This window comes from Panthera leo, chromosome A1, assembly GCF_018350215.1.
Source record: "Panthera leo isolate Ple1 chromosome A1, P.leo_Ple1_pat1.1, whole genome shotgun sequence".
In the NCBI taxonomy this organism is placed as follows: Eukaryota; Metazoa; Chordata; class Mammalia; order Carnivora; family Felidae; genus Panthera; species Panthera leo.
Genome location: NC_056679.1, coordinates 25,226,979 through 25,239,732, shown reverse-complemented (window position 1 = coordinate 25,239,732; position 12,754 = coordinate 25,226,979). Strand labels below are relative to the sequence as shown.

At 36.7% G+C, this 12,754-nt stretch overlaps 1 protein-coding gene across 2 annotated transcripts in view; it reads left to right on the top strand.

Annotated features, from left to right (window-relative positions):
• COG3 (component of oligomeric golgi complex 3) overlaps nucleotides 1-12,754 on the top strand; it is a 69,285-nt gene that overhangs the window by 18,069 nt on the left and 38,462 nt on the right. For both annotated transcript variants that reach the window (XM_042921368.1, XM_042921299.1), the window contains exons 9-13: nucleotides 1,937-1,980; nucleotides 2,658-2,784; nucleotides 3,384-3,475; nucleotides 5,769-5,908; nucleotides 7,188-7,348. In XM_042921368.1, the coding sequence (XP_042777302.1) occupies nucleotides 1,937-1,980; nucleotides 2,658-2,784; nucleotides 3,384-3,475; nucleotides 5,769-5,908; nucleotides 7,188-7,348 (564 nt within the window). The remainder of the gene's footprint in view (nucleotides 1-1,936; nucleotides 1,981-2,657; nucleotides 2,785-3,383; nucleotides 3,476-5,768; nucleotides 5,909-7,187; nucleotides 7,349-12,754) is intronic.

Genomic DNA, 12,754 nt, shown 5'->3' with positions numbered 1-12,754 from the left:
GTGTGATATATAGCTCAGTGGGGTAGGTGAATATAAAATGATTTTATAATTCTCAGTGGCCTTTCTGCTTGCCATTTACTAATGGTAACCAATTAATACATGCGATGGAGTCCTGACATACTAGTGAGAGCATAGAATATTTATCTACAAATAACCTTAATGGAAATACAAGGAGGAAGAAAATGGCAAAACTGGACAGAAAATCATAAAAGACTGAATAAATAGTAACTTATCTTGTTCCTGGTTCAGGAGACTTAATTTTTTAAATGTCAGTTCCTCCTAATATAATTTATTAGTCAAATGTAATGTTAGCAAAAATTCTAATGGAATTTCTTTTTGGATAATGCTTAAATTCATTTGGTATACTAAATAAGCAAGACTAATTAGACAAGGAAAATTTGAAAAATACAGTGATACTGATTCAAGAATTCATCAGTGGATCACTGGAATGGAAAATTCTAGAACTTAGTATATAAATTTCTTAAAGAGGAAGGGTTCTAGTTTTCTACATAGTATTGGGAAGATTTGCTAAGTATTTGGGGAAAAAGAAGTCAGGTCTTCATTTTATAACATTACCAAAATACACTATCAGTAAACCAAAGAGTTAAATGTAAAAATAAGCAGAAAAAAAAATAACTAGCAGAAATTACCAGGAAAAAATTATGGAGTAAAAGATTTGTGATATAAAAATTACACTTTCCAGGGGCACCTGGGTGGCTCAATTGGTTAAGTGTCTGACTTTGGCTCAGGTCATGAATGGTTTGTGAGTTCAAGCATGAATGGTTTGTGAGTTCGAGCCCTGTTTCGGGCTCTGTGCTGACAGCTCAGAGCCTGGAGCCTGCTTCAGATTCTGTGTCTCCCTCTCTCTCTGCCCCTCTCCAACTTGTGTTCCGTCTCTCTCTCAACAATAAACATTAAAAAAAATTAAATTTTCTGAATTTTAAACAGCCACAGAAAAACAGAAACTAGAATGTTTCCAACAAATAAGTGTGAGAGGGTTAATATTTTCAATATACTAAGAGTGCTTGTAAGTCAGTCAGAAAGATAAATATCTACTGTAAGTGGCCAGATTACTCAAAGAGAATGCAAACGATTAATAAATATGAGTGCTTGTATAGCCTCCGTGGAGAATACATGCAGTTTAAGGTTAGCTGGCATTTTTTTTGGTCAAGAAAATGGCAGATTAACGTGTCACAGTCAGTGCTTTTGAGGATTTGGTCAGGCAGACAATTCTGCTGATAGGGATATAAATCAGTTCCTTTTTCAGAAACGTTTTAGGAGAATGGAGCAAAAGCCCCTAAAAGTATCTCTTTGGAGCCAGTGTTGGGCGTCCCCGACTGGGAAGTACTTTCTGTTATTGTAGCAGCTTTACCCGGTGGGAGGTGGAAAGTCAAGAGACGGGAGCCAGCTCTCCTGGACTCAGAGGACTCTTGGGCAGCTGGCGCCCAGACCCTCTAGCTTCACTCCTAACCACTGGGCTTTTCTTCTCAGGATACAATGTAGATGTCGAACAGAATGTTGGATTTATGGTACGTTTGCCGTGGGGGCTGTGAAAGTAATGTTTTAAATAATAATAAGTGATTCGTTGAGTGTTTACTAGATACCAGGCACTATCTAAGGCTTTCCGTACATTTTCATCTGATTGTTGAGTAGGATGATGTTTTGAAGTGTTAATTTTTTGAAAGCAGATTATAAAGCTGAATATATAATTCTAGTTTTTTTTAAAGAAATATATAGAAACTATAATCTACAAAAAAACTGAAAGAATATCCTAAAATATTAAATGTGGTTATTTTGTGGTATTATAGGTGATTTTTATATTTCAGCGTTTTTGAATTTACAGATTTCCTGACATTAGCCTGTATTTGTTAAAATGAGGAAGTAATTAAAAGTATAACTAAAACAAATGTATTTTTAATATATTTTTATTTTGCAGACTATCATTGAACAAATAGAACAGCGATCTGAAAAAATACCTGAGTGAGTACCTAGAATTTCTTTACTTTCCAAATGACCTTCTTCTTGATGTGCTCTTTTTCCAAGTTTATTATGTCCTTCATATTTTCTGAGCAGTTACCTTGCATGCTATGTAAACCTTGCAGCACATTACTTATTTGGGGGAATAAGGTTGTAGATGTGTCTTAGTGAGTTTGCAAGGCATCTCTTTTTCCCATAGCAGGATTTTCTTTTCTTTTCTTTTTTTAAGTTTGTTTATTTATTATGAGAGGGGGGCGGGCAGAAAGAGAGAGAGGGAGAGAGAGAATCCCAGGCAGGCTCCTCACTGTCAGCAAAGAGCCGAATGCGGGGCTTGAACTCATGAACCATGAGATCATGACCTGAGCCGAAGTTGGATGCTTAACCGACTAAGCCACCCAGGCGCACCAAGCAGAATTTGCTTTTAATTTCAATAGATGTAAGATCTTTCTCTACTCTTGGGAGATAAATCTTTCTTTAAAAGTTCTAGCTTTTGAACCACAGTTCATTACGGTTTGTTTTTTCTTTTTATACATAAATATTTGTAGTATTTAATGTGGGCAAATGAGAAGTGACCTTACAGCTTTAGGGGTTTGGAAACCACTTCTGGGATTTAAGATCAGATTTAATTTGCATACCTGAACTCAGAAGTTTGTATGCCAATCCCATCTGCTTTTCATCAGATACCAGCAACTGCTGAATGACATCCATCAGTGTTACCTTGACCAGCGGGAGCTTCTTTTAGGCCCTAGTATCACCTGTACTGTAACAGAGTTAACCAGCCAGAACAACAGAGATCATTGTGCCTTGGTAAGTTTCTCCTAGTTTTGTTTGGTGTTTAAACCTTCCTCTGAGATGTTTTGGTATTCTAGAAGCTACAAGTGGGTAAATAAGTTTTGGTTCCCATATCAACAAACTTAGAGAATTTTTCTTTCAGTTAAGAGAAATCTGGTGTAGTCGTTAGCAGTCAACTTGTCAAAATATTCTCATTTTGATGTATTTTTTGAAGAATGAAGATTCACAAACAAGTATTCCTTTAAAGATGAAGTATCACAGTTTGTGGATTTATACTGACCATTTTGTTTTCACTTTTGCTGCAGAATGCTTTTTTGTTTTGTGACTTTAATTCATACTATAGAAAGATATATAAAGATTCTTTTATTAAATACCCCCTTTTCAACTAGAAAAGTAATTTTCATTGTCAAAAGTTTAGAAGACAAAAGAAAATAAAAATGAGCCATGTTTATGTTCGGCAGTAAATCTTTGGAAACCAACCATTTTCTGTTCTTGCATAACTTTTATGAATATATATGCATAATCACATTGCAAATAAGATACTTGCTTTATTCCTAAGTGCTGGAATCATTGTGTGTCTTTAACTGTAGGTGATGTGTGTTTGTTTCCTGCAGATTCGCAGTGGCTGTGCCTTTATGGTTCACGTGTGCCAGGATGAGCACCAGCTTTACAATGAATTTTTCACAAAACCAACATCAAAATTAGAGTAGGTGGTGCACAAAATCTAACTCTTGGTGTTTTTTTGTTTTGTTTTGTTTTGTTTTTTGTTTTGGAGAGAGAGAGAATGAGAGAGAGTGCACACACGTGTGCATGGGGCAGAGAGAGAGAGCGAGCGAGCGAGAGAATGAGTGAGAATCCCAAGCAGCTTGAATCCCAAGCTCCATGCTGTCAGCTCAGAGCCTGACGTGAGGTTTGATCTCACAAACTGTGAGATCATGACCTGAGCTGAAATCAAGAGTTGGATGCTTCACCAGCTGAGCCACCCAGTCTCCCCTACCTCTTGCTTTTAAGATTTAATTTGCTAATAACCATCATGGCTTATTATATTATATGAATATTTAAAAATTAATTGCAGAGGCACCTGGGTGGCACAGTCGGTTAAGTGTCTGACTTTGGCTCAGGTCATGATCTTGCAGTTCGTGAGTTCACGCCCCACATCAGGCTCTGTGCTGACAGCTCAGAGCCTGGAGCCTCCTTCGGATTTTGTATCTCCCTCTCTCTCTCTGCTCCTCCCCTGCTCACCCCAGTCTCTCTCTCTCTCTCAAAAATAAGTAAACATTAAAAAAAATTTTTAAAAATGAGTAAAATTAACTGCAGAATATTTTAACTTTTGTGGGTGTGTGAACAGAATACTCTTGGGTGGGACAGTGCCTTTTTTGAAAAATAAATGCAATTTAAAGGCCAACATGCCTTTATATTTATAATATATTTATGGAGACATTATGGGACGATAGTAAGAATCCTGTATTGGGAACTAAGTCTTGGCAATCTATATCCCTTTATCTCCACTAAGTATGATAATTCCTTCTAGTTAAAAAATTCTGTGGTTCTAACCAATGAAAGACACTTAAAAATACATACAGTATTTAATACCTTTTCCTTATTTTTCTGAAAGTGTCTTTCTGCCCGTGTTAGTCACTTTTGGTTTTTTCCTATTGGCGATTTTGACTCTTACAAAGGTTCTGACATTATAACTCTCGTACTGAGGAAGAGACAAATTTATCTCATGGCATTGATTAGGTTGATCATTTCTGATGAAATGCTATGTATAGAAGAGCACTATTGACAATATGGAGAATATAGACAATCAAATGTTTAAAATTGTCAAAAATATACTTGTATGTCCAAAGTACTTTTTAAAAACAATTTTTAATGTTTATTTATTTTTGAGAGAAAGAGAGAGAGAGACAGAATACAAGTGGCAAAGGGGCAGAGAGAGAGGGAGACACAGAATCTGAATCAGGCTCCAGGCTCTGAACTGTCAACACAGAGCCCGACACGGAGCTCAAATTCACAAACCGCGAGATCATGACCTGACCTGAAGTCGGACACTTAACTGACTGAGCCACCCAGGTGCCCCTATGTCCAAAGTACTTTGAGGTTTGTTTATCTAAGTATTCAAGAATTCTTGGGGCGCCTGGGTGGCTCAGTCAGTTAAGCGGCCGACTTTGGCTCAGGTCATGATCTCGCAGTCCGTGAGTTCGAGCCCCGCGGCAGGCTCTGGGCTGATGGCTCGGAGCCTGGAGCCTGTTTCAGATTCTGTGTCTCCCTCTCTCTGACCCTCCCCCGTTCATGCTCTGTCTCTCTCTGTCTCAAAAATAAATAAACATTAAAAAAAAAATTAAAAAAAAAAGAATTCTGAATTCATCTTTCCTAGGGAAAATGTTATATTTGATTCACAAATGATGTAGAATTTAAAAGGATACTTACTGGGAATATTTGTTATTGTGGACAAGGGACATATGTATCAAAGTATTGCTGAAATAAAGTTGTAACAAATTGACATTTGGCTGGGGGCAGCTAATTTGAGTGGCTGCTGAAGACTCCTTATTGATTTGAGCTTTTATTTTTATTTTTATTAAGAAAAATTTTTTTAATGTTTGTTCATTTTTGAGAGACAGAGGGTGAGTGGGGGAGGAGCAGAGAGAGAGGGAGACACAGAATCTGAAACAGGCTCCAGGTTCTGAGCTGTCAGCACAGAGCCCAACGTGGAGCTCGAACTCACAGACCCTGCGTGCATCATGACCTGAGCTGAAGTCGGATGCTCAACCCACTGAGCCCAGGTGCCCCTGATTTGAGCTTTTAAAGCAAAAACAAAACAAAACAAAACTGCAGTATTATTTTTACCCTTTCACTTCTCATTATGTAATGTTCCTATACACTGTTTTATAGTAGATTTTTATTTTTATTGGCTAGAAGAAATCAATGATGCCATTTATACTGTTAGAAAATCCTGAAAAGCTTATTACTTATAACCATGTTTTATTCTTTCATTGTAGTGAACTTTTGGAGAAACTGTGTGTGTCGTTGTATGATGTCTTCAGGCCCTTGATCATTCATGTTATTCACTTAGAGACTCTATCAGAACTTTGTGGGATCCTTAAAAATGAGGTGCTTGAAGATCATGTACAGAACAATGGTAAATGATAATTTAGAAAATTTCAAAAGTCTTTTTAATTGTATCTGTGGCTCAGTGAATTTGAAAACCCCCTATCTTCTACCCCACTCACCTGTATAAATTTAATATTTTTGTCGCCTGGCTTGATGCCTTGTCCCTTTTTAAATCAAGATGCACCTTACTTTTTGACTAAAGGTACAAATTAAATGGGGAAAGAATTTTAAAATCTGGGAAAAATTAGTAATAAAATAATTACAGTTACCTTTCTTTCTGGTATCTGAAATCAAGAGAGAATTGTTGGTTTTGGATTAGGCGTTTCTAATACATTTTTACCAGAATACATAAAGTCATTGACTATATTGCTCACTCTTGATTTAAAAACAAATTATTTTAGTGTACATACATATGAATAACTTATCTTTTTTGAAATTACAAATAAAAGCAATGCTCTGGAAAGCTCTATTTTAACCATCTGTTACGTTCTTTCATACTGTATTTGATTTGATTGCCATTTTCCTAATGGTACTTAGGTACCTTAAAAAAAAAACAAAAAACCTTCAAGTGGTTATTTTACTGGCAGAAATTACTGTCTTCACTTTGACTTTGCTTAGGAGACACTTAGGTTTGTTATGCTTCCAGAGTTTCTTATTCTACTGCATTTAGTTCATTCTAAGGTGTGTATTTTCTCATATATTAATGCCTCTGAGTCAAATGGAGTATTTATGTTATTGTGTAGTGTTTCTAGCGCCCCACCCCTAGGAAAGCTGTTACTGCATCACTGGTTTGTCTTAACACTCTTGGCATCTTAGGAATGAAGAAATTCTATATGAACTCATATTTCATTTTAAATTTCTACTCAGTTTTCTTTGTAGTAACATGAACAAGTCATTTACTGTCTGTGGGACTTAATTTATTTGTAAAATAGGAATGATACCCCAGCTACTAAGCTGCTCTAGCCCTCTTTCAGGATTAGTCCAAAGCTGTATGAGATAACTTTTAAAAAGCACAAAACACCTTAAAATTCAGATTTTATTATTCATGTTAATAATAGAAATATCACAGAGTCCCAGGAAGAAGGTATAAGGGCAAATTTATTTCCCAGCTTTCAATATGAGGAAATTGAAAGACATTTATTAAATTTTTCTGAGGTCTTTGAATCATACTGAAATAGAATGCAGCCACAGTTCCCGAGGCAAAAACGGTTCCTGCTATTACTAGGCAATTTAGCAATATTTTCGCTTGTTTAAAGAAAGCATTTTTCCAAATGTAAAAAGGATGGATGATTACACTGTTTTATCAGCTGAACAACTGGGAGCATTTGCAGCTGGAGTAAAGCAGATGCTGGAAGACGTACAAGAGCGGCTAGTCTACAGAACCCACATCTACATTCAGACGGACATCACGGGCTACAAACCTGCTCCGGGAGACCTGGCGTATCCTGATAAGTTGGTGATGATGGAGGTAGGGGCCCCTTCCTTGATCTCTCCCTCAGTCCCACATACCTTTTGGATGTTTTGTATGAGTGAAGATAGGATTTTTCTTTTTAATTCTCACTCAAGATGTAAAATCAAGATAAACTGGGCCATAAAATCATAGGAAATAAAATAAAATAAAATAAAAATTGAACAGAAATGATCTGTTAGGTTGTTTTACCTTCAGGTTGTATTTTATAATTCACTTCCCTCCCCTTTCTAGGAAATAATGTGTTCTCAACTTTTAAATTGAATTTGTACTCCTTGTTATTTCTCTCTCTCTTTTTTTAATAAATGGCACAGAAGAGGGTTGATAATGTAGGAGCTACTGTAGTTGATGGTCACATAACCATCCACATGTCATTCTGTCTCATAAAAACCCTGGAGGACATGTCCTCAATTACACAGTGTTGATGTCCAGTTTATGGTTTGAAGACTTAGATTTATCTCACTGATCATTTATCTCACTGATTTAGTTGCATATGAATATTTTCTTTCACTGCTGGACAGAGTTTAAATAATGCTGAGGGTATTAGTGCTAAAATAGAATTAGAATCTAGAACCTGTATTATTATTATTAGTTTTTGAGAGAGAGGGAGAGAGGGCCTGTGCACACGAGTGGTAGAGGGGGAGAGAGAAACCCAAGCAGACTCTACTTCCTGCATGGCTCGATCCCACTACTGCGAGATCATGACCTGAGCTGACATCAAGAGTCAGACGTTCAACTGATTGAGCCACCTAGGGAGCCCAGAATCTAGAACTTTCTTAATGTAGGTTTCAAATATAAGCAAAAAGTAGAGTAATACAATGAACTCTTACATAGTATTATCCCAGCTTCCACACGGCCAGTCTTGTTTCACTTAGACCTCCATTACTCCCCCTCCTCATCATTAGTTATTTTTGAACAAATTCCAAACATTTCATCAGTAAATACTTCAGTAGGTAACTTTAAAAGGTAAGGGCATGTATTACTGTTTGCAGTGAAGTCTTTTTTTCCAGTTTCATTAAAAATAATCAGCATATATCAGTGTATAAGCCTAAGGCATATAGCATGACGATTTGATTTCCATACATTATAAGATGATTACACAGTAGGTTTAGTTAACATTCATCATCTCATATGGATAGCAATAAAAAGAAATTTCTCTAGGGGCTTCTGTGTGGCTCAGTCGGTTAAGTGTCTAATTCTTGATTTCAGCTCAGGTTGTGAGATCGAGCCTTGCATCAGGCTCTGCACTGACAGCATAGAGCCTTCTTGGAATTCTTTCTCCCCCCGCCTTCCTTTGCTCGTGTGTCACGCTCTGTCTCTCAAAATAAATAAACATTAAAAAAAAAAAACCCAGAAATTTCTCTTTGTGATGAGACCTCTCAGGATCTACCTCTCAACAACTTTCCTGTCTATCATATAGTACTGTTAACTGTAGTTATGTAGTCATGTCATGCATCATATTCCTAGTACTTAGTTATCTTGTAGTTGAGAGTTTGTACCTTTTTTGTTTTTTTTAGATTTCACATAAAAGTGAGATCATACAACATTTGTCTTTAACTTATTTCACTTAGCGTAATGTCTTCAGGGTCTATCCATGTTGTAAATGGTAGGATTTCCTTTTTTTTAATGGCTGAATAATATTCCACTGTATATCTATATATCACAACTGCTTTATCAGTTTATCCACTGGTGGCCACTTAGGTTGTTTCCATGTCTTAGCTATTATGAGTCACGCTGTAGTGAACATGGGAGTGCAGATATCCTTTTGGGTTAGTGTTTTCATTTCCTTTGGGTAAATACCCAGAAGTGGAATTGCTGGATCGTAGACTACTTCTATTTTTAATTTTTTGAAGATCCTCCATACTGTTTTCCATAGTGGCCGCATCAATTTACAATCCTACAAACAGAGCACGAGGGCTCCCTTTTCTCCACATCCTCACCAGCATTTGTTATCTCTTATCTTTTTGATGATGGTCATTCTAACAGGTGTGAGATATTATCTCATTGTGGTTTTAATTTGCATTTCTCTGATGGTTATTGATGTTGACCATCTTTTCATTTACCTGTTGGCCATTTGTATATCCTCTTTGGAAAAACGTTGATTCGGTTCCTTTGCCCATTTTTAATTGGGTTATTTGGGTTTTTTTTTTGCTGTTGAGTTGTAGGAGTTCTTTATATATTTTAGATATTAACTCATCAGATTTATGGTTTGCAAATATTTTTTGCCATTCTGTAAGTCATGTTTTCACTTTGTTGTGGTTCCTTTTGCTGCGTAGAAGCTTTTTAGTTTGATATAGTCCCACATGTTTATTTTGGTAAGGGCACTTCTAATTGTAACACAACTGTGATAAAATTATCACGCCTTTATTTTGTAATTAAAAAAATTTTTTTAATGTTTATTTTTTTGAGAGAGAGACAGAGAGCAAGAGAGGGAGGGGCAGAGAGAGAGGGAGACACAGAATCTGAATCAGGTTGCAGGCTCTGAGCTGTCAGTACAGAGCCCAATGTACGGCTGGAACTCACAAACCGTGAGATCATGACCTCAGCTGAAGTCGGATGCTTAACCGGCTGAGCCACCCAGGCGCCCCCAATTATCACACCTTTTTAAAAGCAGTATAGTAATGCTTTAGTGTCATTGAATAGTCAGTTGAGCCTAGAATTTTTTCAGATTTACTGTTTTTGTCCCATTTACTTTAGCTTTTTGTGTGGATATTTTATTACTGAACCGTTTGAAAGTAAATTATAGGTATCATGAGTCTTCATTTCTGAATTCTTCAATTCTTACTCTCTTAAGAATAAAAACACTTTTGGGGTGCCTGCGTGGCTCAATTGTCTTTTGGCTCAGGTCATGATCTCACAGTTTGTGAGATCAAGCCTCAGGTCACGATTTGCACTGACAGCCTGCTTGGGATTCTCTCTCTCCTTTTCTTTCTGCCCCTCCCCTACTCGGTGAGCACGCATGTATATGCTCTCTCTCAAAATAAATAAACATTAAAGAAATGTTAAAAAAAGAAAACATTCTTCACATAATCACATGCCATTTTTACATATACTGTATGTAGTATATTTTCAGATTTCCCCAGTTGTCCTTCAAATGTCTTTCCTAACAAGATCAAAAAATTTAGAGAGTGGGGTCTAGTCAAGGTTACTGTCTCCCCCCACCTGCTTTTTTGTTTTTGTTTTTGTTTTTATGACATTGACTTTTTTGAAGAGACCAAGCTAGTTTTATTGTGGAATGTGCCACATTCTGGATTTGTCTGATTGTTTTCCTCATATTTAGATTCAGATTACACTTTTTTCTTTTTCTTTTTTTTTTTTTGCACGAATACTACAAGGTTGATGTTGTGTACTTCTTTATCACATCAAAGGCACATAATATCAGCATGTTCCACAATTGGATAATGTCGTAATTGCTGACTTCATTATAAAGTGCATTACCTCCTTTGTAATTAGTAATGATGAAATGATATTTAGAGATTATGTGAGTTCCCCAGCATTTTTTTTGGTTATTACAACCATTAATGATCTGTGTCTGAACCAGTTATTACGTCGGGAGTAGCAAGACGGCAATTTTCATATCGGCCATTTCTTCTACATATATTAGTTGGCAATCTGCTGTAAAGAATTAATTTCTCAGGGCGCCTGGGTGGCTCAGTCGGTTGAGTGTCCGACTTTGGCTTAGGTCATGATCTCGCAGTCTGTGAGTTCGAGCCCTACGTCGGGCTCTGTGCTGACAGCTTGGAGCCTGGAGTCTGTTTCCGATTCTGTGTCTCCCTCTCTGCCCCTCCCCCACTCATGCTATGTCTCTCTCTCTCTCTCTCTCTCTCTCTCTCTGTGTCAAAAATAAACAAACATTTAAAAAAATAAAAAAAAATTAATTTCTCTCCTTCCCTTTTTCCTACCCCTGTCCCTTGTACACTAGCGGATTTTTTTTTAAAAAGTCATACTATCTATTGTCATTATTTTTTTTAAAGCTCAGAATTGTCCCAAATCTGACTAGTGGAGGCCCCTTGAAATAGCTTCTTTGTCCTTTCAACATGTCTCCATAATCCTTGAGGACTTTTTTCTTAAACGGTTTTATCGAATTACAGTTTATAAGCCCTACAGTTCACCCATTTTGAGTTTATAATTTAATCATTTTTAATACATTCATGGATAAGTGCATTCGACACCACTAGTCGATTTTAGACCATTTTTATCATCTCAAAAAAAACCCTGTACCCTTTATCCATCACCCTCCTCCCCCAGCCTGAGGCAAACACTAATTTCTGTCTGTAGATTGCTCTGTTCTAGACATTTCATATGAATAGAATTATATAATATATGGTCTTTTGTGATGTCTTGCACCTAGTGTGTTTTCACAGGCTATCCATGTTATGTATTAGTACTTCATGCCTTTTATGGCTGGATAATATTCCATGGTATGCATAGACCACATTTTATTTATCCATTCTTCCGCTGATGGACACGTGGGTTGCTTCTACCTGTTGGGTGTTCTAAGTAATGCTGCTATAAACATTCGTGTGCACATTTTTATGTGGGCATGCGTTTCATTTCTCTCCTGTATACTGCTAGGAGTGGAGTTGCTGAGTAGTATAGTAATTCCACATTTAATCGTTTGAAGAATTGCTAGGTTGTTTCCAAAATGGCTGCACCAGTTTCCATTCCCACGAGCAGTGCATAGGGGTTCTGATTTCTTCACTTACTTGCCAGCTCTTGTTAGTATTTGACTTTTTGATTTCAGCCATCTTGGTGGGTATGAAGTGGTATTTCACTGCGGTTGTGATTTGCATGTTATCCTTGCATCATTTGTTGTCCCAGCATTCTGTCCAGGTGTCCCACCATCATGTGTTGAAAGGCTTTTCTTTCCTATTGGCCCCCTTACTGAGGTCCGTTGCTCATAGATTTTTTTGTTTTATTTCTGAACTCTCAGTTTTATTCCATTGATCTTTATGTCTATTTTTATGTATCATACTGATTTGATTATTTTGTAATAAATTTTGAAATCAGGAAGTATGAATTCTCTTGCTTTCTTCCCTTTTCAGATTGTTTTGACTGTTTTTGGTCCATTGCATTTCTATATGAGTTTTAGAATCAACTTGTGAATTTCTACAAAGAAATCAGCTGGGATTTGGTTAGGCATTGCCTTGTACCTGTCGATTAATTTGAGGACCATTCCCGTATTAACAGTGTTAAGTCTTCTAATTCATGAACATGGGATATTTTGAAATTATTTGGGTCTTTTCAAATTTCTTTCAGTGATATTTTACAGTTTTCAGAGTATAGCTTTTACACTTATTTTGTTAAATTTATTCCTAAGTATTTTATTCTTTTTGATGCTAATGTAAATGGAATTGTTTTTTTTCTTTTTTCTTTCTGGAGAGAGAGCGAGGGAGAGGCAGAGAG